The sequence below is a fragment of the Empidonax traillii genome, unplaced genomic scaffold (genome assembly GCF_003031625.1).
Source record: "Empidonax traillii isolate 1590-97213 ecotype Southwest subspecies unplaced genomic scaffold, ASM303162v1 scaffold25:size3598162, whole genome shotgun sequence".
NCBI classification, from domain to species: domain Eukaryota; kingdom Metazoa; phylum Chordata; class Aves; order Passeriformes; family Tyrannidae; genus Empidonax; species Empidonax traillii.
Window position 1 is genome coordinate 1,260,769 of NW_020955218.1, and position 21,546 is coordinate 1,282,314.

Genomic DNA, 21,546 nt, shown 5'->3' on the forward strand with positions numbered 1-21,546 from the left:
GGTAAAAACTAATTAATGTGAATTAATTGGAAGTTAATTTCTTAGGTTTAAGAACTTACAGTTATATTTCAAAGACTTATGATTTATTCTACAAGATGGATTTTTACTTCTTATATTCAGAGCTTATGAGCAGAACAGTCAATTAATATTTTTTAGGTATGTTTTCCTGTAATAAAGCATTAATCATTCTTGCAAGACTACAGTTTATTTCACACTGTGCTGAGGAAACAAACTGCAGTCAGTTGTAACAACAAGATGGAGAAAAATATTGATTTTGTATGAGCTAACAAAAGTAGATTTCTGTTGTTTAGCTGCCATGGTAAAAGTGGATCAATAGAGGCTTCATCAACACAAGTGTGTAAAATTTTGATTATTTGTCACTCTTGTGCTAAGAAACAGCTCTATGGGGGAAAAGTATTCTTACACTGTATACCACCTCTGCTTTTATGATACTCTGGGTATATCAAGACACATGGTTATGTAGCGCTCAGTAACCCTGAAAGACACGTTTGGCCTAATGTAACTGCTCTGCTTGTATTTCAGGGAAATTATCGATTCATTGCATGTTTATTGACAATCAACAGTGGTTGGTGAGCAATCATGTGATGTTTGTTTTTAATCATAACAGGAATTTCCATTTTTTACCCTGACGACCTTTCCACCAGGCTTTCTTGTCCACGTTGGTGGTGTTGTCAGTGCACGATCTGTGAAGCTCCTGGATCGCATCCACAATCCTGGTATGTTGACACAAGAATGACCTCCTGGCACGAGACCTGTCATAATCATCTCCTACTTCTAATCTTTATAATGTATCAGCATTTGGGTAGATACAAATCTATTCTGACAATGTATATTAAAAACAATATTTTACAGACAGTCGTTTAAACCGGAAAAATGAGTTACTCAGAGGGTATGTTTTTAGTGAGAAACGCTTCAGCAAGTTAAAGAATATTATAATAAAGTACTTTGAATCAGTAACTTTGCACTGAAAACTGTCTCTGAATTATTGAGGGCTTAATTGATTTTTTTTACCACTTTGTAGAATTTAAACTTGATGCAGATTTTCCATTCAAACACAAATAAGATGATATACTTGATCTTAACTATGAATGTTTTCTGATTTTCAGCTCCTTGAAATCCTTAAGGACTAATGGCTACAATTTAGTTCAATACGTGGTTTTTAACCTCTTTTGATAAAACCTTTACAGCTTTGTTCTGTTCTTAAAAACCCTATACTGAACAGTACTTTAAGATTTTTATTTAATATTTGCCTGGAAATCCCAGTACTGGAATGTGTATTTTACATGTTCTAGTTCTCATGTTAGAATTACAAGACTTTTGACTCTGAAGACTTTGTTGGTTTAGTCACTGAGACAAGATGATGGTACTCTGTAAAAAGCTGGAGTTGACAGTGCACTTCAAAATGCAGAGGAGAGTAAAAATAGCACCTATAGTGGTTTTGCATGCACTAGTCAGAAGTAATAAAACAAAGTTTGTGCAAATGCATCTTTAAAAGCAATTACAAAAAATAATCTTCTTTTCTTTCTTCTTCCCGTGGCCCAAGCAATTCTCCAAGCAAGTAGATTGTTGCTGATCTAAGGATTCAATAAACTGGGAACATGAAATAAAATCCAGGACTTGATTTGAATTAAACACCCCTACTTTAAGGGATTTTTTTAAAGCATGTGACTACACAGTATTGTTCCTTTTTTTCCTATTTGTAAGAACTATTTATAGGGCGAAGAGAAGATGGAAAAAATGTCAAAGTATAATTTAAATGCGAGTTTTCCCTTTCTTTGCCACAAAGTTATTTTAGGCTACTGTATTTTCAACAGATTTCTGATACAGATCTCTTACATGCAAAATTTACCGTATGATAAATTTATTTAAGACAAAATGGAAAAAAAATCAGTTTTGCTCAGAGGTTTTAAAAACTAATCTCTTGCATTATGCATTCCTTTATTTTTACCAACTGACTGAAAGCAGGATAAGAAAAAGATAGAGATGCATGTTTGCACAGCTGCAGTGTTTTTATGGGACTTGAAAATTGCACCTGACAAGTGAATGTAAAATGTGTGATACTTGGAACTCAGTATATTGAAAAAGGGGGAGTGAAGGCACATGACTGTGGGAGGGTAGCTGAAGTGAAGAAAAAGAATCTGATATAGTTATGATCATGAAGCATTCCATAAAATATTAAAGGAAGAAAATAACCTCACAGATGAATAAATCAGGAAAATGCAGAAGAGGAAAGAATGTTTGAAGGTGGATTGAGAACTTGCCAATAAGACAATAATTGCTATATACTGTACCCTTTGGTCACCCTAGTGCTAGATTGCTATAGCATGCTCCTTTTTTCCCTTTCTCTTTCAGCCTCTTATTAACTCTGCTGTCTGTGTCTTTCCAGTTCCTGTGGATTGGTGTTGTCAATTGTGTTCTTGTTGGTAGTTTTTTTTCACAATTCTGCTCCTATAACTGATCTACTAATTTGCTGTTTTGAACTCAGCCTTTGTCGGAATTATGGGTAACACAAGATCATACAAACTGCTAGACTGGAATAGTTTCAATTCAGGTATTTTACTAGTCATTCAGTACTACATATGCTGACAGAAATTATGGCAGCTCAGTGAAGTTCTTAGAAATGCTGTAGAATATTTAGGTTAATGCTTCAAATTTAAATCTGTTTAATCATCAAATGCCTAAATGTCATGTTTTAATGTTGTTAAAGACTTTCTTTAAAATTACAAACCATTGTTTTAGTATAAACTAGTATGGCTAAGAATAATTTAATATCGATCTGGAAAGCTGAATGTTCAGGTGCTTATTTTGTACTAGCTTTCAGCTCAGCATCCATGAAAGAAGTAATTTAGGGAAAGAGAATGGATTCTTACTTATATAGTTGGGATCATGTCAGGTGTGATTTTTTTTTTTGCTTTGGTTTAGTTTTTTTGTTGGTTGGTTTTTTTTTTTTTTGTTTAATGGGGTTTTTCTCGTTTATTGGTTTGATTTGGGGGGGGACTGTGGGTTAGTTTTGTTTTGTTTTGCATGAGCTTGCACTTTCTTTAACAGTGGCTGTACTTCTGTTAATTTCAGGAAATTGATTAATGTGTTGGTTCTAAATAATAGATGTAAACAATCATCCCAAAGAATGAAAAATAGAGAACTACCTGTTTAAAGAGAAGGATACCATGTAGTCCAGGATTTGTTGATTCATAAATATTGTATTGTAAAATACAATCAGCTTGCAGGAATTATAGCATAATTATTTGATTTTCTAAATCAGTCTAATACCTAACTTGAAAAAAGCCCCTATATTCTATTATGTATGCAATTTTTGGGATCAAAGAACTTCTTTAAACAGCTGCAGAAAGTAAAAAGGTGCAAAGCTGACCCCTGAGGGTTTGTTTCCCCTGGAAACAAACTTTCCTTCTTGATAATTCTGTGTTGCAGTGCAGCTCAGGGTCATGCTCTAAAGTTCAGCTTAAATTATCTTCTATACATTTTTCATGTTACAAATAATTCAGTAACAGGTAGAACTATTGTCTCATTTTTGTATCCCTGCTCCTTGCTACAGTGAGCATTCTGTAATATTATAATTATCAGCTTTTCTGTTTTTTTTTTCTTTGCTTGTTCTAAAGTGATAATCTTTTATAATTAACTTTCAGTATGAAAATTAAATTTCAGTATGAAAAGAATATTAGAAAATTCTCAGTTCTATTACTGGTGTGGCATAGTCTGATCCAAGGTGTTAAAAATGGGTCAAAATTTTTCATCTTGTATGCTGCCTTGAGAAGTTTGAATTAAATATTGCTTCTTCCAGACCACTTTAGCAGGATGTTACCATGGAAGAATTATATTAGAATAATGGAGTAAATTAGTTATGTACAGACATGAAACGTGCCTCGAGCTGGGTTAGAAAGTGATCCATAATGTAAGCCTGGGAAACTAAGTGGAAGTCATGAATTTGTTTCTTGACAGAATATCCAAAACTGTCGTCTAATTTTTTTAGAAATTGCAGGAAAAAGAAGGCATATATATATATATATATGTATATATTCATGCATTTTATACCTGTGGTGTAAAATGTTACCTAAAAATTTAGTTAACTTGTTACCTAAAAATTTTGAAGTAGAGAGGTCTAAACCAAACAGTCATTGTAGAGATAACACTTTGCTGAGAACTGTCTGAGACACTGAGAACAGTGTTTCTGTTGCCCGACCTGTGTCAGTAGGTCTGTGGTAAGAGCTGATTAACCCTGCTGGTTAGGGACTGGGCAGGTTACACCCATATTCCTGGAATTCTGTTTCTGTTGCAGTGTTTGGTGTGCTGGACAGAGAAAAAAGGAGGAAGAGAGTAAATCAGTCACTGATAATAGAGCTGCAGATTGCATGCAAGTTTGCTCTGTCCTAGACTGGAATAATGAGTATGCTGTGCAGATCTGTCATTGAGAAACCAAAGGAGAACATTTCTTTTCATCTCCACCTTCTAGAGCTTTATTGCCAACTCTGTCATTATTGGCTAATTCTTGACCTAAAGAAGAGCAGGGATTTATACAGCTTAGGGAAAACAGTGCTACATCTTTACCTTACCTGTAAGCAAGAATGTAATCACAACCCTAAGTGGGCTAAAATGATTTTAATTTCTGAAAATATTCAGGCTTTATTTCAGCTCGCTTAGTAACTTGCGTAGCACAGAAGGATATTTCTTTTTTTTTTGGCAAATGACAAAGAGATTGGTTTAATTGTGTGTAAGATACAGCAGGAGCATCTGAAAAGTCAGAGATTTGAAGGTGCTTGAAAATCAGACATGAAAGTAGAAACTGACTATTTCATTAATGGAAAAGAAACTGCTTAAACATCTGGGAATTGCTTATGCTTTGATGACAGAATTGCCTAAGTGTTTTTAAAATACAAAAAAAGGCACATAATACAGTGGAAGATACACACTGGTGCTGTGTCTGAAAAAGAATGTTAAGGATATACTATAAATACAAAACCATTGAAAGGCTGGCTCTTTGTTAAAGTTTGCTCTGAGGTTAAATGCAGAGCAGAAAGGTTCCTTAGACAGTGCAAGAGCTTGTTGAGTAGAGGCTGCTTTTCCATATGGCTGTTTGGTAGCACCAACATATACAGTTAAATTTTCAAATAGTTAAATCTTAAACTCAGCCAGGAAGCTGCTCCAGCAGTGCTTCTTCAGCTCCAGTAGTCAGAAACATGGAAGGATAAAAGATTGTTAATAAAATTCCTAGGCATCTCCTGAGCTCCTTGCGTGATATCCAGTCTCGCTATCGGAGCGCGAAATTCTCCGGATCTGGTTTTGTAAATGAGGAAATGCAAGAGGAAAGCTTGGATATGCTTTGGTTCTGTAACTGAATGTTTTTCTTTCACAGAAACACAAACATCAGTGAAGGTGCAGATTACATTTTGTGTTTCTATCTGGGGTGTAAGTGTGGCCGATTCCTAAGAACGCAGTGAAAATTGTCGGAATGTTTATGTTAGTGTCTGATGTGGGTATCCTTCAGAACTAGTAAGAAAACCCCAACATTTTAAACTTGACCTCTTGCCTTTTCTTGGAGAATTTCCTGTCCATCAGTGTGTGTGGATATGATAATGGGAGGTTAAAGCAGTTGTCAGAGGCTTTTTCTGAACAGAGTGAGGGGTTTTTCAACAATAATTTACTCTAGTTTTCTGCAGCCTTTCCAGGGGAGTGAATATTCCTAGGTAATTTTTATGGTTAATATGAACGGTGTTTGAATATTCTTTCTTGAAGCAGATACACCCTTGTATGTTAATGAAATAATTTTCTTTGGAACTGTGCATTAATTTTTTTTGAGAGCTCTAAGTAGATATTTATATAACTGAACAAAGAGTGATCACTGTCAGTGAGCACAGAATAATATTCACATGTTCTGTTAGAAATTCATAAATTAATAAACTTGGCATTTAAAATATTTATTTAGAATTCTTTACCTAAGTATAACTAATATTATTTAATCTGTTCATGTTGATTTAAAACTCTCTCTGAAATGTGGCTAATGGTGTGAAAGCCAACCCAGACTGTTCCTTGCACAAATGCTCAAAAAAAGCTGTTGCTTACTCCTCAACTACAGTTTCTCCTTGAACTGATAGTAATAAGAGAGGGAATCTTGGTTATTCTTGCACATAACTCTACCTGATTTCAAAATATGGATCTAACTAAAACTATTATCTTGATACCATTTCCTTTATGGATTACAGTGAGTTTTTTCTCATTTTTTTAATGTTTTATTGTGTGGTTGCAAACATACAGTTGTAGAACTACTTGCCTCACTCAAAATATATTATTGTTAGATGAAAACCAGAGTGATTCTGGTTGAAAGGGCACCTTCCCAACTGCTGCATAATTACAGGTAAACTTGTCCTTGGAAAATATATAGATAAAACAAGTTCTAGCTGACTGTAACAGGATTGTAGAAGTAACTGTGATAAAGATCATGAATAAGATCATGATCTGAGCTGAATTACGCAGAAGAGATTGTCTTTCTAAGTGCAGATACTGAAGTTCCTCAATATGTCATGATTCTTATAAAGAAATACCATAGCTGTGGGTTGGTTTTTGTTTCCTGGTTCAGTTTGTACTTTAGATTTTGTTAGACAGTGCAATTTGTCTTTGACCTTTTGCACTAATATTTTGACTGGTTTTTGTAAGTTGTGAGGTTTTGGTCTCTCTCAGTGCAGTCTCATTGAGGTCCTGAACTCACTCCGAAAAGCACTGTAGGAAAGGCTCGGGTTCAGAAGTTCAAAGAGGTCTTTCTGGCTAGTTTGTCTTAAAATAAACCGTTGTGAGTGTATAGAAATAATGAATGCAGAGATTCTGCATTCACAAGGAATCTGAACAAGGAATAGGAAATTCAGAGGCAATATCACTTTGTGCCAAATAAGGCCATCCCATTTCTTCAGTTATAAAATAGATTAAATGTGTTTTAGAAAGACCTGTGTTATTACAGTGTAGTGTGCTTAGCTTTGGGTAATAGGCCCTTTGTTGTGGCAGTTTGAAGCTGTCCTTTGAAGATTGCTCATGTTTTAAAATAGGTTGTATTTATTGTGCCAAGATGACAAAGGAACAGAGACACAAAATAGAATAAGTACTTTATTACCTAGTGAGGACTTCACCATTCTAGGATGGATGGCTGATCAAAGTAATAACTGTAAGTGGAGTGACAAAAGTACGTATTTAGGCCTGGAATTGGTTTTCCAGAGGCAAATATATTTCCTATATTTAACATTTTGTTATGTTCTGGGCAGTAGTTTGAGCTTTTATAATTCTAAGGGAGCATGATGATGTTGAGAATATAAAGTTATTTGGGAATATTATGGCTGAGAGATTTAGCTGGTTGGAATTTAAGATATGATTTCAAAAGCCAAACCTTGAAGTAGCATTTTTATAATTACCGTTTAGGAGTGAGATAGGTAAGAACATCTTCTGATCCATTTTAAAACTCCCTAATGGAAGTATAATTCCTTATGTTTCTGAGTTAAATACATTCATCCATATAAGCTACAGAGATTCTTTTAATTCTGTATCTCTTTATTTATTTGTTTTCTAAGAAAATCCAGAATACTCCCCAGCCTCCTAGCAGTGATGTAGGTGTTTTCATGGAATTCAGAATATAAGAATTCAGGAGTTTTGATAGAAATGTTCTAAAAGGAACACCTCACTGCTTCTCTTGGGATATATCTTGGAATTAAAGCTAACACTCCTCAATAGTGAGCTGCCTCTAACTAAAAGGAATGACGAATGGAATTTTCTGTATGGTTTCTGCCATGTACATTTGGAGTCTTCTGGTGGTCATGTGGTGATTTGACCCAATAGAAAATTGCCTTGCAGATGAATGGGTTTGTGTTTAATCAGTCAGATAAAATACCTCATATCTCTCTAAACAAACAAAATCTGGGTGCAGTTTTAATTCTAAATAGTCTTAAAATTGTTTCCTGAGCAATTGAATAATTTCTTGAATTGAAAGAAAGTGCACAAACTTAAACTTGCTTTTTATTAGCTTATCCAGCAGATTGGGCTTGAGAAATGAGATCCATGCTCTCTGACTTCATCTGGCAGAAAACCACAATATTGTTCTGCAGGCTGGATGTTTTATTTGTAGTTTAGGCTTTGTAGGAGCAAGTGTACCTGTTCTCTTTGGTGGTGTTGGCTGCTGGTTTAGTGTATCTTAGTTTTTATTTGATATATCCCAGTTATCTACTTCCTTGGCTTTCCATATCATAAGCTAAGTTTTCATTTTCACATCTTAAAGATGAATATAGGGAGTAATTTTTTTTTAACAAGACTGTAGAGACTTTGAATTTTTTTTTTTTTTTTTTTGGTAAGTTTTAGGTTGATCTGTTGTAGGTTTAGTTATTTGCTATCCGAGTTTTGTGTTTTAAGTTTGCAGACAAGAGGATTTGTCTTTTCATACACTTGTTTAATTGTTAAATATTTTAGAAAGTTGATGATGTCAATGTTTATGGGATGACCAGAAAGGATTAAAGAGAACTTCAAGGTCCAGGGAAGGGTGCTTGGAAACCTAACAAAGGTGACAAACCAGGCAAACCTACAGGAAAATCCCCCACTTCTTTATGTATAAGGTGATTAGTAGGTATGAATTGAGAAGATACGAAAAAGAGGGGATATGGTAGGTGTGGGTAATGGCTTTGCCTAGTGACTCAAATACTGAATTTGAAATAATATTATTTGTGTCTCCGTTACCATTTTTGAGACAACAGAACAATGAGTCATTTATAGACTGTGAAAACTTTCATGGTATGATTGTCCTCCTTGAATCTATTTGTTACATTATAAATGTAAATATTTACTAAATTATACAATGTATAATATGTTGAAATGAATCATACAGTTCCTGCTTCGGAGTAATTGCCTCAGGATGTCTAAGGATTCAGCTTTAATGCAGGAAATCTTGAGGATGAACTGTGTAATCAAGAGTCCATTCTTAATTTTTATTCAGTTCTAAATAATCTGTATGGACCTAGCTTAATGCGGGTTCTGGCTAAATCTTGAAAGACCCCATACCAGTGAAGCTCTAGCAAATAACTTGGGAAAGGTGTTGCTTCTTATGAATCAGAAAGTATTGGGAGTGTCCAGGGTTATCTCCAGGTGAAAGATTTGGACAGGATATTACCCTATCGACAATACGGCTTATGGAAGTCAGCCTCATATTTTGAAGGAGATAAGTGGCTTGGTGGTGGATAGAGCTGACTCAAGGAACATTTAGGGCACAAGCTGAGCATGGTGCTGTTTGTGTCTCCTAAAGCTGCTGAATCAAATGAGCTTGGGAAGTTTCAGCTGGAGGAGGTTTTGAGTTGGCACGATTTTTATAGAACAGGGTGCTGTTAACAACATTGTTTCTCAAGTCCTCAACTTTGGAAACAGTGTGCTTTGCTTCCACTTGGTTATAAATAATATCATGCCAATTTTGAAACATTAATAAAACTAGGTTGAATATTCAGTCTTTGGTTTCCAACAAAAGGTGCATAATAGCAGTGTAACTTCTTGCAAACTTTTCTGCTTCAAGTTGTAGATAAACCTTGCTATAAATGACTTGGTAGATACGCTAGAAAAGCTTGTGATTGAGTGCTCTGTATGCTTGCCTTTTTGCTTCCACCTAGAATCCAGGGCCATTACTTTCTGTAACCATTTCAGTGAGCTGCCATAGTTTTCAGTCTGTACTGTCACCTGATCCAAGCATGCGCCAAAATACCCACCGTTTCTGGCTACTGTCTGCTGAATCTGCTTTGCAAACCCTTAGTTCTTTAAGCTTTTTGCTTAGCAAAAAAACAACAGGCACTCTTACAGAGTGTACTGGACACATGCCATCCTGCTTCCCTAACTCCTCTAATTGTTTATGTAAATCCTTAGCTTTACTAAACTTGTAAATGCTACAACAGCATCCCCATGTGAAATTGTGTGGCTCATGTGTCAAAAAAGGCTGCTTGTGAAAATATTTGTCAGAAGAATATGAATGCTACACATTGCACTGCATTCAGTGTTTTGTATCAACTTATGATTGCAATGTCATGGTGTTTGGTTTTAATTGTAGACAATTTTGTGTTTTAATACGAAAAGGTAAGTTCATGTAAACTCTGATTGTACAGTATTTATATATAAACATAATGATTTGTATTTTTGGCCTCTTTCTGAAGGAAAAAAAATACTTAAATGTGATATGCAGAGGTCCAGGTCTTCTATACTAGCACTTGTTTATGCATGACTCTTAGAGAATTATTTGATCTTGTGCAATAATAAACTGCTGGATTTTTTTTTAATATATTGAGCCTGATCCTTTTTACGCTGAAGACAACGGCTGGAAAATTGTTCTTATCTATAATAAGAATGAAAATACTCCATTATATTACTGTAGTTAATAGTTTTGTACTACTGATGTTGAAGAGATTCTCAGAATAAAGGGTTAAATGTTGCATTTGCAAGACATAGTGTTGAGCACCTTCACAACAGTATTTGTTTTCCATTATGATAAGGCTTTCTTGTAGACAGGTTAGATGAGAAAATTAGTAACTTGTTCCTAAACTTTAACAATTTAAACTACAAATTTTTGTGTAGGAAAACTGAACGTTTGCATAGGGTTTGGGACCCGTCACTATTTCTACCTTTTCTGTTCCCCTCAAGCATACCTGTTTTCTTTCAACATTTCATTTAACTTCAGTTTTCATTGTGACTATGTCACACCTTTTCAATGTCTTTTTTTTGTGTGTAATCTTATCTTTATTTCACAGCACTTTCTCTGCTCATCCTCAGTCACTTCATCTGTTGCTCACTCTCATCATGACTTCACATTTTCTTGCACTCTTTGTCATAGAAAGGTCATTGGTGACAAGTAGGACCCGTTTTTGCCACATAGTACCCAAAGGTGTAAAAAGTTATGAATTAGAAAATTGGCTGCCTTTTTTTTTTTTTTTTTTTTTTTTTTTTTTTTTTTTTTTTTTTTTTTTTTTTTTTTTTTTTTTTTTTTTTTTTTTTTTTTTTTTTTTTTTTTTTTTTTTTTGGTCCAGAAAAAGAGTACTTCTCCTTTGCAGGCTTTTTTCTGTAAAGTACAAAAATTGGTGTGACTGTTCAGTCAGTGTTTCTAACCAGCTGCCTGTAATCAAGTCTCATGGAGAAAAAATTGTTCTGGATGGTCAGAGAGCCACTTTTCCTACTACTTACACTTCTATGTTATAGAGAGAAACATTGCTTATCAAAGCAATCTTCCGGTCACTGACTGGAGGGGGAAGGAGGAATTGCTCCATTCCACCAAAATGAGTTGAAGAGAACATTTGCAGAATATACTCGTGGTCTTAGATCTTCCATACAGCTCTGCTTTTTGTCAGATGCAGCTTTTGTCTTACAGTCCATTTCTAAAGTTGCTCCATTCAACCAACCCTACTGCTGCTTCCTGGTGGCAGCAGGAACAGCCTCTGTCCTGAGATGCACACACCAAAGAGGAGATATTTTGCTTCCTACTTGGAGTACCACAGATAGTTCTCAGAGCTGAGCTTGGGAGCTCCAACCCTGTGATGTGATGGGTTATTTCTGTATGATTCTCAGTTTTGGAAGCTGATGTGTGAGCCCTTTGCTAGCAGGTGCTCCAGCCGTCTGAGTCAGGATTACTGAGTATCATCTCCAGCATTTGATATTCCCAGTCAGTGAAAGGGTTTAAACAGTGATTTCACACTGAGAGTGTGAAATGCAGTGTCTCAGGATTCTTCCACTAATGCACTGAAACCTGTTAAAGTGACCTCTGACGTAATGAAAAATATCAGTTCATGGAAACTCTTTGGTTTGTGTCTTAATGTGTGTATTTTTGTCAATTGCAGAGAACATTCCTAAGAACTCTCACTGTAAATTTTTTTTCTGTTCAGCATTTATTTCTTAAAGCAAAGGTTGGATAAACTTCAGTCTGGGCATCCAGGCTGCTGTCAGTGCAATGCTATGAGTTACACAACATTGGTATCTAAAGTTATGTATAGTTGAACCTCTGTGCTCTTCCTTTTAACTAGAAAATGATCATCAGTTTATTTTAGAAAGGTGAAAACCTAGTTCTAAATGCAAATTGAGGCAAATTCATGAATGAGTACATCTTGCTGTACAATGTTTTTGTTTCAGTGAATTTCAAGTTATGTGTATATCTACATCTTTCATTTTTGTTTGTCATGTTGTCAGAGAACCTAGTGTATGATATGGGGTTATCATACACGATAAATATTCCTGATTGTACAAAATTGGTTCCCAGTGAATCCCAGGTTTTGACCTCGATATTGGAAATTACGATTCAGTAAGGAGATATCAATGACTGGACGTTTGTATCTGTGCAAAGTTCAGTTGATTTCAGGGAAATTGTATAAGAATCTCTCTACTCAGAACCCTTGGTAGCAACTGAGTGCCTATTGTTTGTTACTGGTTTTCCCCTTATGTATCCAACTAACATAGTTTTCAACTAAATTCATTGGTACAGGTAAGCAATTTTGATAGAAGAAACAGCTGACAAACTGTAATTGTAAATGTCAATATTTGTTTACTTCATATGTAAAAGACTTGTGATACAGGAGCTTTAGTTCTGGGAACTAATTGCTGAGCAGTTAAAGTAAATATTTTAAAAATATTTTTAATGCAGTACTCAAGGAAAGCAAGCAGGATACATTTAACATATAACCTCCAGGACAATAAAGGTAATCAGAATCTGTTGGCAGGGACAGTGGAAGGTGCAGTTACCAGGATACTGAAGCAAAAAAGCACCAACAAATACATAGTCAACATATATCTTGTACTACTTAATGTTGTAAATGTACATTAATTTCAAATCCCTATGGCTTCTCAAAGTTAGAAGTGCCACAAAACTGTCTGATTAGTGATGCAGTCTTGAGCAAATTCTTTTAAAATCTGGTTAACGGATAGAGAACTATTTGAAATGGAAAAAACTATGGAGGTTATTTCAAAGACATCAAGTGTATAGCCAAATAAAATATTATTTTACTATTACAAATCCTGTTTCATTACTATTAGTAGTTTTTCAGAATTACAGAGTATCTGTGATGCTTTGTTGCAAGTTACCTGTTGTTGGAAACTGGCAATGTGGTCTTTAAGTAGGCAGAGATTGGAACAGCATCTGCAGTATTTTGGAGTTACCTGTCTTGTCAGAACCTGTTCACATGGGGGCTAAACAAGGAAATTAATGAAAAAGTCCCATTAGTGTTTGCTTGAAGTGTGATGGCTAAGAAATAAAACGTGACCAGGTACAACAAAACACTTGAATATGAAAAATCTGACTTTTCAGATTAATTGCATGAAGCTTTATGTTGACATTGTGCAGAATAGTGAACTGATTTATACTTTGTCTTTCAGATGAACCAGAGACACGAGATGCATGGTGGGCAGAAATCAGACAAGAAATAAAATCCCATGCCAAGGCATTGGGTTGTCATGCTGTAGTGGGCTACAGTGAATCAACTAGCATTTGGTAAATCATGATGATGATTTGATTTTCAAAATGCCACACAAAATTTTATTGCATCTTCAGTGGATTAAAAATTAACTATTTCAGCATGGTGGTTGGTATTGTCTAATATACCTACTATAATAATATACCTGTTTACTATACCTAATTCAGAGAGTTTAAGTGTCTTTGAGATTTCAGTACTAGATTTTTCCTTTTTTTTTAAATGTTTGATTTGGGTTTTTATTGGGTCTTAAGTTTTTTTCCTTACCAATACTACAATTTTTTTTTAATAAAGCCTACATATTTGCTTTTGTAATAAGAATGTTAATTTATCTATGAAGTTTTCTAAACCTAAATAATTAAGACTCTCCCCAAAAGTATATGTATTGAAGTTTCATTATTGGGTAACAACTGGCAGACCAGTACTTAAATGGCAAACTTCAAATTTAAGGCATTTTCTTTACTAGGAACACATCAGCTGTAAGTTAAAGGAGAATATGCTGCCTGATAGAAGTAGAATACTTCAAGTGTAAATATTCTATATTTCTTTCTGGAAAATGTTAGCCATTATTTTTTTCTTTCAGACTCTCAGTAGTGTTTAACATACTAAACTGCAGCTCTGCAGTAGTCTTTGTGAGGTTGAATTCCAAAACTCCACTGTCTTACTATGTTTCCTTTGGCTAAGGAAAATTCCAATCTTATATATTTTAGGGGCTTAAAAACAAACTTTGTGAAAGGCTTGGAATTTGGGAGAAATAATTAGGGATTTGTCTAACTAATTGTCGTTCTCTCTGACCCCTAGAGACACTAGAAAGTGTCTCTAGCTCTGGAAAGTAATCTGTGAAGAGCAAGTGTATCTGGAAGTATAAAACAAAAGTAGTCAGATTCACTCTCTGTTTTGATTTGCTATATGAAAGGAACAAGCAAATTCAGACTTTGGAATTTGCTTTCTTTCGAGTTGATTTTGCCTAAGTACTTTAAAGTAAAAGCACTGAAGATTTGCATTTTTAAAGAGAGGAGTTGGAAAAAGAAGTTTGGCTTCACTTTGCAGTTGAAAAGTTGAAGAAAGAAATAAAATTATATAGTGCTTTCGTGAGGGCACAGCATCTGTCTAAAGTCACATTGATTGCCTCACATCTGTTGCTCCTTCATATGTATTGCTTCACTTCAGGTAGAAAAAAAACAACAACCAAAATGCATTCATCTGTCACAAAACTTGAAACTGGTTTTTGGATTTACAGTTGAAAAAAGAACTTTACAGGCAAGGCGTGGTTTGTATTCCTTACGTTGTCTTGTCTGGTTATGTTCTGTCCTGCTTGGTGTATTAAAGACCATATTTACATCAGAATTACTCCATCACTGAGGGATGAACTTGCACAAAAAAGAAAAATTTATTCCTTTGGCTATCAGTCTTCATGGGAAAAGCATGAATATTTTGCATTTCTTTCTACCTTAGCTATAGGGAAAGAGTATACAGAGTGTAGGTAGACAATCAGCTGTTGGGTTACTTCACCCTTCCATTTTTCTTAAGGAATTTAATGTGGTAGTATTTGATTATTGATGAAATAGTTTATTAGAGTTCCCATGCTTACTTGCCAGTTCAACTTTATTCTATGCTTAAAGCACAAGCCTCTCTGTGTAAGTACTGGTCTGCCAGACGTGTGAAAGATTATTCTGGAAAGAGAAACAACAAATTACAAAGGCACACATATAATTCTAGGAAAGAGGGGGAAACTTTTCTCCATATTTTGTTTTAATATAGTATTTTAAGTGCTGAATATTACAAGTTTGTTTCTTGTTTAACAATTTGAGAAATATTAAAAGCTCTGTGATCGTTCTGAGCTCTAACACTCCTAAATAATAAGTATTATCAGTTACTTTACAGGATATATTTGCCATTATTCTAGTTGCTCATACTCAGTTTTTTGCTACTTCTTATCCTCCAAGAAACACCCTTGTCAGTGTTGTGTTGTAACTTCATTTTGAAAATTGAATGTAAAGATGATGAGGCTCTCAACTTCCATTTTGCTTTGGTTAACAATTGCACCTTTTTTTTTTTTTTATGTTTCTTTGTTTTTGTTGGTTTGCTGTATTCCTCTGTGTTGTTAACAGTAGAACTGAAAACCATATTTAAACCTGGTTAGCCTTTCTCTTCTGTTCTGTTATTTGTAACAGAGGTCAAAGCTTCTTAGTCTTTCTGTTCAGTTCTCCCTATTTATACAATGGCTTAAATGCCAGAAGAGTTTGTGAGATTGAAAGGATAAAATTGCACGACTGTACAATACTAATAGTAATATTGAATTCATGGAGCCTTTTGTACCAACCTTTTTAATCTGATAGTTCTAGATGAAAGCATCACTGAGTAGTAGGAATTCACTTTGTTGTCATTCTTTTCTCTTATAGTGAAGAGGTCTGTATTTTGTCCGCGTCTGGCACAGCAGCTGTACTGAACCCTAGGTTCCTTCAGGATGGCACCATGGAAGGCTGTTTGGAACAAAGGTTGTCATGGCAGCCTGGCTTCTTTTCCATAGGGTCAGAGAAGGGAGAGGTTGATTTTTTTCCTCAGAGCCAAGATAGTTCTTCTCTATTAGGGTAGGTTACAGTGTTACAGTGCAGGATGCGGGACCAACCACTTTACTGCTTTTCACTAACAACAACAACCACAGAAGTAATGGAACTCTGCACCAAATTAGATATTCTGTTTTTATTTCTAACAGTCTGAATAAGGTAACACGTTTGACTACTAACACAGATTATAACTCAGTGTTTTTTTTTCTTTGCTGCTCTTCAGGTATCTTTCTCAACTTTACATCCCACTATAGAAATGACAGATGTTTGATAAATTATGTAAAGCAAAGGCAGCTGTAGCTGTAATATGTGTATATATGCTCTCTGTATATACTATTTAAGAGCTGCATGGGAGATTAAATAGCTTGGTTGTGAAACAAAGATGGTATCAGATTATTACAAAATGTTTTATTTGAAGTTTGTGAACAAAATTGTGAAACTGAAGGACAGACATGAAGTTTCCATTTGTTTCTGCTTTTGCAAATAAAATTTGAAGAATGGGTATTGCCAAACAGTTATTTGGGGGAAAAAATAATTAAATTAACTAATGCATATTGGTAACTTGTTATGTGTTCATCAGGATAGTGTTTAAATATTTCAAGGGATTATTGTACCTGTAAGTAAGATTATTTATCACACTTTAGCATTCTCATTACTTTTTCCATAACAAACCAGCCCATGTAGTATTATTTATTATTTTTGGCCATTGTCTTCTGTTGTAGATAGACTTTTAAAAATTGTAGCCAGAACAAAAATACTTGCTTTTGTAGTCACTATATGATGGAGAGAAAGAAGTGTCATGTTTATAATATAAAGAAAATTGGCCTTTTATCAAAATGTATTTTGGTGCTACTAAGAGTCTTGGCATAGATTAGAAATGCCAAAGAAAGGTAAAACAACTAAACAGACAAAGCTAATGCTTGAGACAAAATATGTTTGCCAAAGTCTTATGATAAATAATGTTCCAAATCTATCAGATTTGCTTAAGCACCTCTTCAAAATCACTGAGAATTGTTTATATGAAACAGAATCAATCTGCTGTGATGCAGTTAGCCTGTGCTTTCCTAGGTCATAATTTTTATAGAGGTCATTCCTGGGTATTGTTTGTGCAGGAGTGGGACTAAGTGTTTTGGGTGGATAACTCAAGTTTTGCCTAATACCTTATCTTAGGAAATAATCTTGCTATTCTTCTTACAATGTTAATATATATTGTGCTGCTTCTCAGGATGGTTGGTTTGTTGTTTATATTCTGTTCCTTGGGTTTGTGTAGGTTTTTGGACACAATCAGTGTAAAAGAGACTTTTCATTGTGTTTAGTACAGCATCCAACTGTTGTACCATGGACTACATTTAGAACTTATGCCTAAAGGCAGCTCAATGGTTTAGGTTTATATAAGTTGTATTTTTTCTCAATCCTGCATAACAAGTTTCAATGCAAATTTTATTTGTAGTGTTTTAGCTAGTACCATTTAACCTAATTGTATTCTTCTAATTCAAATAATGTAATACTTATCACATTGATATAATGGAGCAGAGTAGAACTACAGTTTATAATTTAAGTAGGTTTCTGTAGTGTTTATACACATGCACTTATTTATCATCGTTAAGAAGATACAGATGTTTTAGGTATGTTCTCCATAATGTATTTTTAGGATTGAAGAAGCTTCACCACCAGGTTGTGGATTTTGCCATATACCATATGATGAATTGAACATGCCATTCCCTGCTCACCTCACTTACTGTTACAACTGCAGGAAGCAAAAAGTCCCTGATGTCCTTTTCACCACAATTGATCTTCCAGTAGAAGCAATAGTTATTGGCAAGGGATGTCTTATTCAAGCCAGGTATCTATCAAAATGTTTCCTTAGTAAAATTTTGGAGATCCTTGAAATAATTCCTGTTGCTAAAATCCAGTATGTCATCAAACTTCATACTCTTATGTTGAATTGCTAGGTATTAGGGAACAGGAGAAAGGAAAAGGAGGACGGCCTACTCCTCCCTCTGTGTTGTGTCACATCTGTTGATGGACGTCTGTGAATTTACCCATGTTGATAAACATTTGCTCAATGTTCTGCTTTTGTTTTTAATTGCCATTGAGAACTGTTACATTTTTTTCTGCCTGGATGTGAACTGTTTCATGCTTTTCCTTGCTGTTTGGGATTACTACCACTGTTAGATGCAGCTCTTCCACTGTGAACTTAATCATCATAGAATTGTTTGGGTTGGAAGGGAACCTTGAAGATCATTGAGTTCCAACTCCCTTGCTGTGGGCATGTTCACCTTCATGAACTGTTTCAGTCAGTTGGGTTAATTCTGTGCTGATGTCCATAACTGAACATCATCTCTGTGGAATCGTTGGCTACGTCCTGTTTGTGCTGCGGTCTTTGGCTTTGAAAAAGGGTAAAAAGTGGTTTAGAGTGGGAAAGAAGGAAGGGGCAGCTATGTACAGTCTGTATGGGTGGCCAGCCACGTGGATAAATAACTGATTGGACATTTGGGCTGAGACAGTAGTGGTTTATGTTTTGTAACCTACCTGGATGGTCATGACAAGTATAACAGAGTCTGTAGTGGGACCTGTTTCTGTTGAATCTATTCATGATGTGGATGGGATGATGGACTGCTTTTTCTTCAGGTTTCCCTGTTACACAACAGTGAGTGGAACCAGCCAATACGGTACCTGTTCATTTTTGTCCTCCTCTGAGAGTAGGATGAACATCAGAAAATGATAGAGCAAGTTTGGAGGGCCAGCAAGGGAGTAAGGAGTACGTGTCCTATGCTGAGAAGCTGCAGGTGCTGGACTTGTTCAGTCTGGAGAGAGAAGGGACTTAGGGACACTTAATAACTGCCTGCCAGTATCTAGAAGGAGGTTATAGAGCATGTGTAGCCAGGGTCTGCACAGTGAGGGGCTGAGACCCAACTGAAACGAGAGATTCAGAGTGCATGAAAAACCACTTACCCATGAGGACAGTCAGTGGGTGGGGCAGATTGCCTTGGGGGTTGTGCAGTCTCCATCTTCGGGGAGTTTTCAAGATATAACTGGACAAAGCTCTGAGTGATTCTGCCCCTCTGCTCAGGTGAGACCCCATCTGCAGTGCTGCATCCAACTCTGGGGGCCCCAGCACAGGAAGGACATGAATCTGTTGGAGCAAGTCCAGAGGAGGCCAAGTTGATTAGAGGGATAGAAGAAAGGCTGAGAGAACTGAGATTGTTCAACCTGGAGAAGAGAAGGCTTTGGGGTGACCCAGTTGTGTCCTCCCAGTACCTGAAGGGAGCCTACAAGAAAGAATGCAGAGACTATTTACAAGGACCTGGAGTGACAGGACAAGGGAGAATGGCTTCAAACTGACAGAGAATAGCTTTGGATTGGGTATTGGAAAGAAATTATTGTGAGGGTGGTGAGACACTGGCACAGGTTGCCCAGAGAAGTTGTGGATGCCCCAGTCCTGGAGGTGTTCGAATCCAGGTTGGATAGGGCTCTGAGCAACCTGGTCAAGTGAAAGGTGTCCCTGCCCTCAGCAGGGGGGTTGGAACTGGATGATCTTTAAGATCCCTTCCAACCCAGGCCATTCTATGATTAAACTCTGTATTTAGCACCATTTTGGAAGTTTACTTTGTGTTACTCGGTGGTCCCCAGTCTGTCCCTGGAGCACTTGCAGATGTCTCATTTTCTCAAGAATTCATTTCTTAAAACATTCCCATTCCTCAGAAAACACACCCAAAAACCAACAAAAAGACCTGAAGCTATAGAAAGATTTTGAGGTGAACTTGTTACAATTTGGTGAGCTAGTATGTTTTCCTGATCATGTCCACAGCAAATGAGGTCCACAGAAGGAAGCGTTGCCTGTTTGTATCACTAAAATGGACAGTTGGCATGTGCTGCTTTTGAACAAAATTTCTCTCTGAAAGTATCACTGGTGTGGGCTTTGAATTTCAGCTTCTAAGACTGAACCTAAAGAATGGAGTAAGACTGACATAATATAGCCAGAGATGGAATTGCTATATTCTTTCTTTTATTCTTTTAAGACAAGTGCTTTCAGTCTGGTTAATGCTTGAGCTGTGAGGGCATTTGAGTGGGTTTTTTCTTTGTTCCAATGTCTGTTTTCAATACATATATTAATAGGAATGTTTAAAGTTTTACCAGTAGATGTAATTTCCTGTGCTGGTACCTGAAGTGTTTGAGGTTTGCAGCGAGAGAAATGAATGTTTACACTTGGGGTCTTACTCAAAGCAAAGCTGAAAATACAGGTTTTCAGATGACACAGTCTGAAGGATTTCTTGTAAAGAATTGGCATTTTATTTTCAGTTGCAGCAATCCAGAAGAATATACCTCATCAGTTCTGAGGCTCAATTGAAAAGGGCTACTACAAGAGCTATCCCTTGAAATCATTATTTTTTTTTTTTAGGGGGTATAATGGTGGTGTTTAACAGCTACCAGACAACTTGCAATAGCAAGAGAGCTGTGTTTGTCTACAGAATTTGCCTTGTAATGATCAGGGCAAGTTTTTTTAACAGTTGCTGCTATGTGATAGGAGTGTTAATATGTTTAGCTAAACATCCAGTAGATGCTTATCAGGAATCTGTAGATAAGGTCTTAATGTTGCGTATTTATTCTATGCTGTCAGACTGTTATGACAAAAAGCCTGTGTGCTGAGTGTTGTTTTTCTCTGATAACAGTCCTTAAGCATATTTTAAGAAATGAGGTATCATTCAATGGTTTGCAAAAAATACATTATTGGTAATTTTGTATTTGATAATCTGCTTTGGTAAGGAATATTTTTGGATGCTGCTGAAGGTTATGTATTGTTCTGTTTGATAAGTTTACTTTTTATGTTACCCATTTTAAATGCTAATATAATACAGTTTAATATAGTACAGTTTCTATTAAGAATCAAATCTTACTTATTGAGACTCAGTGCCTCCATCTGCCTTGATCTTCCCGATGATAATTTAGTATTTTACTGGATTTTAAAATAAGCTAAAATGAAACTGATTGTATTCAGTTATACAATGAGAAAAAAATTTCAAAATCCCCTGTGATGACTTTGAACCTTCACTAGTCCATTAGGACTGTGTGTGTACTGATCTCTGCTGATCTGACGTGCTGCTCTGCCTTGTCAGGTTATGCCGTCTGAAGAAGAAAGCTCAAGCTGAAGCAAATGCAACCTCCATCAGTAACCTCCTGCCATTCATGGAGTATGAAGTGCACACACAGCTGATGAATAAACTGAAGCTGAGAGGAATGAATGCTCTGTTTGGGCTGAGAATCCAGATCACCGTGGGGGAAAATATGCTAATGGGGTTAGCAGTGAGTACAGTTTGAATCTTCAGATTCTTTGGCTCTCTTACAGTATTTTTTCAAGAAGACATACCAGTGTTGGGGAATTCGGAGTGACTAGAGATAATAAAAAGTCATTTAAAGAATAAATGAACTGATGGAAAGGAACAAGGTGTCTCATTACTGTCAAATCAGGGCAGACTGTCTTTCATCACCAGAGAAGG

The 21,546-nt window shown here is 35.9% G+C and overlaps 1 protein-coding gene across 13 annotated transcripts in view; it reads left to right on the forward strand.

The window, feature by feature from the left end:
* The window catches only part of C2CD5 (C2 calcium dependent domain containing 5), a 64,319-nt gene that overhangs the window by 24,840 nt on the left and 17,933 nt on the right, over nt 1–21,546 (forward strand). For 5 of the 13 annotated variants that reach the window (XM_027905355.1, XM_027905306.1, XM_027905330.1 and 2 more), the window contains 6 exons: nt 629–737; nt 2,507–2,572; nt 13,387–13,501; nt 15,884–16,072; nt 17,700–17,891; nt 21,166–21,352. In XM_027905355.1, the coding sequence (XP_027761156.1) occupies nt 629–737; nt 2,507–2,572; nt 13,387–13,501; nt 15,884–16,072; nt 17,700–17,891; nt 21,166–21,352 (858 nt within the window). The remainder of the gene's footprint in view (nt 1–628; nt 738–2,506; nt 2,573–13,386; nt 13,502–15,883; nt 16,073–17,699; nt 17,892–21,165; nt 21,353–21,546) is intronic. The other 8 variants (XM_027905385.1, XM_027905338.1, XM_027905374.1 and 5 more) reach the window with 3 other exon arrangements.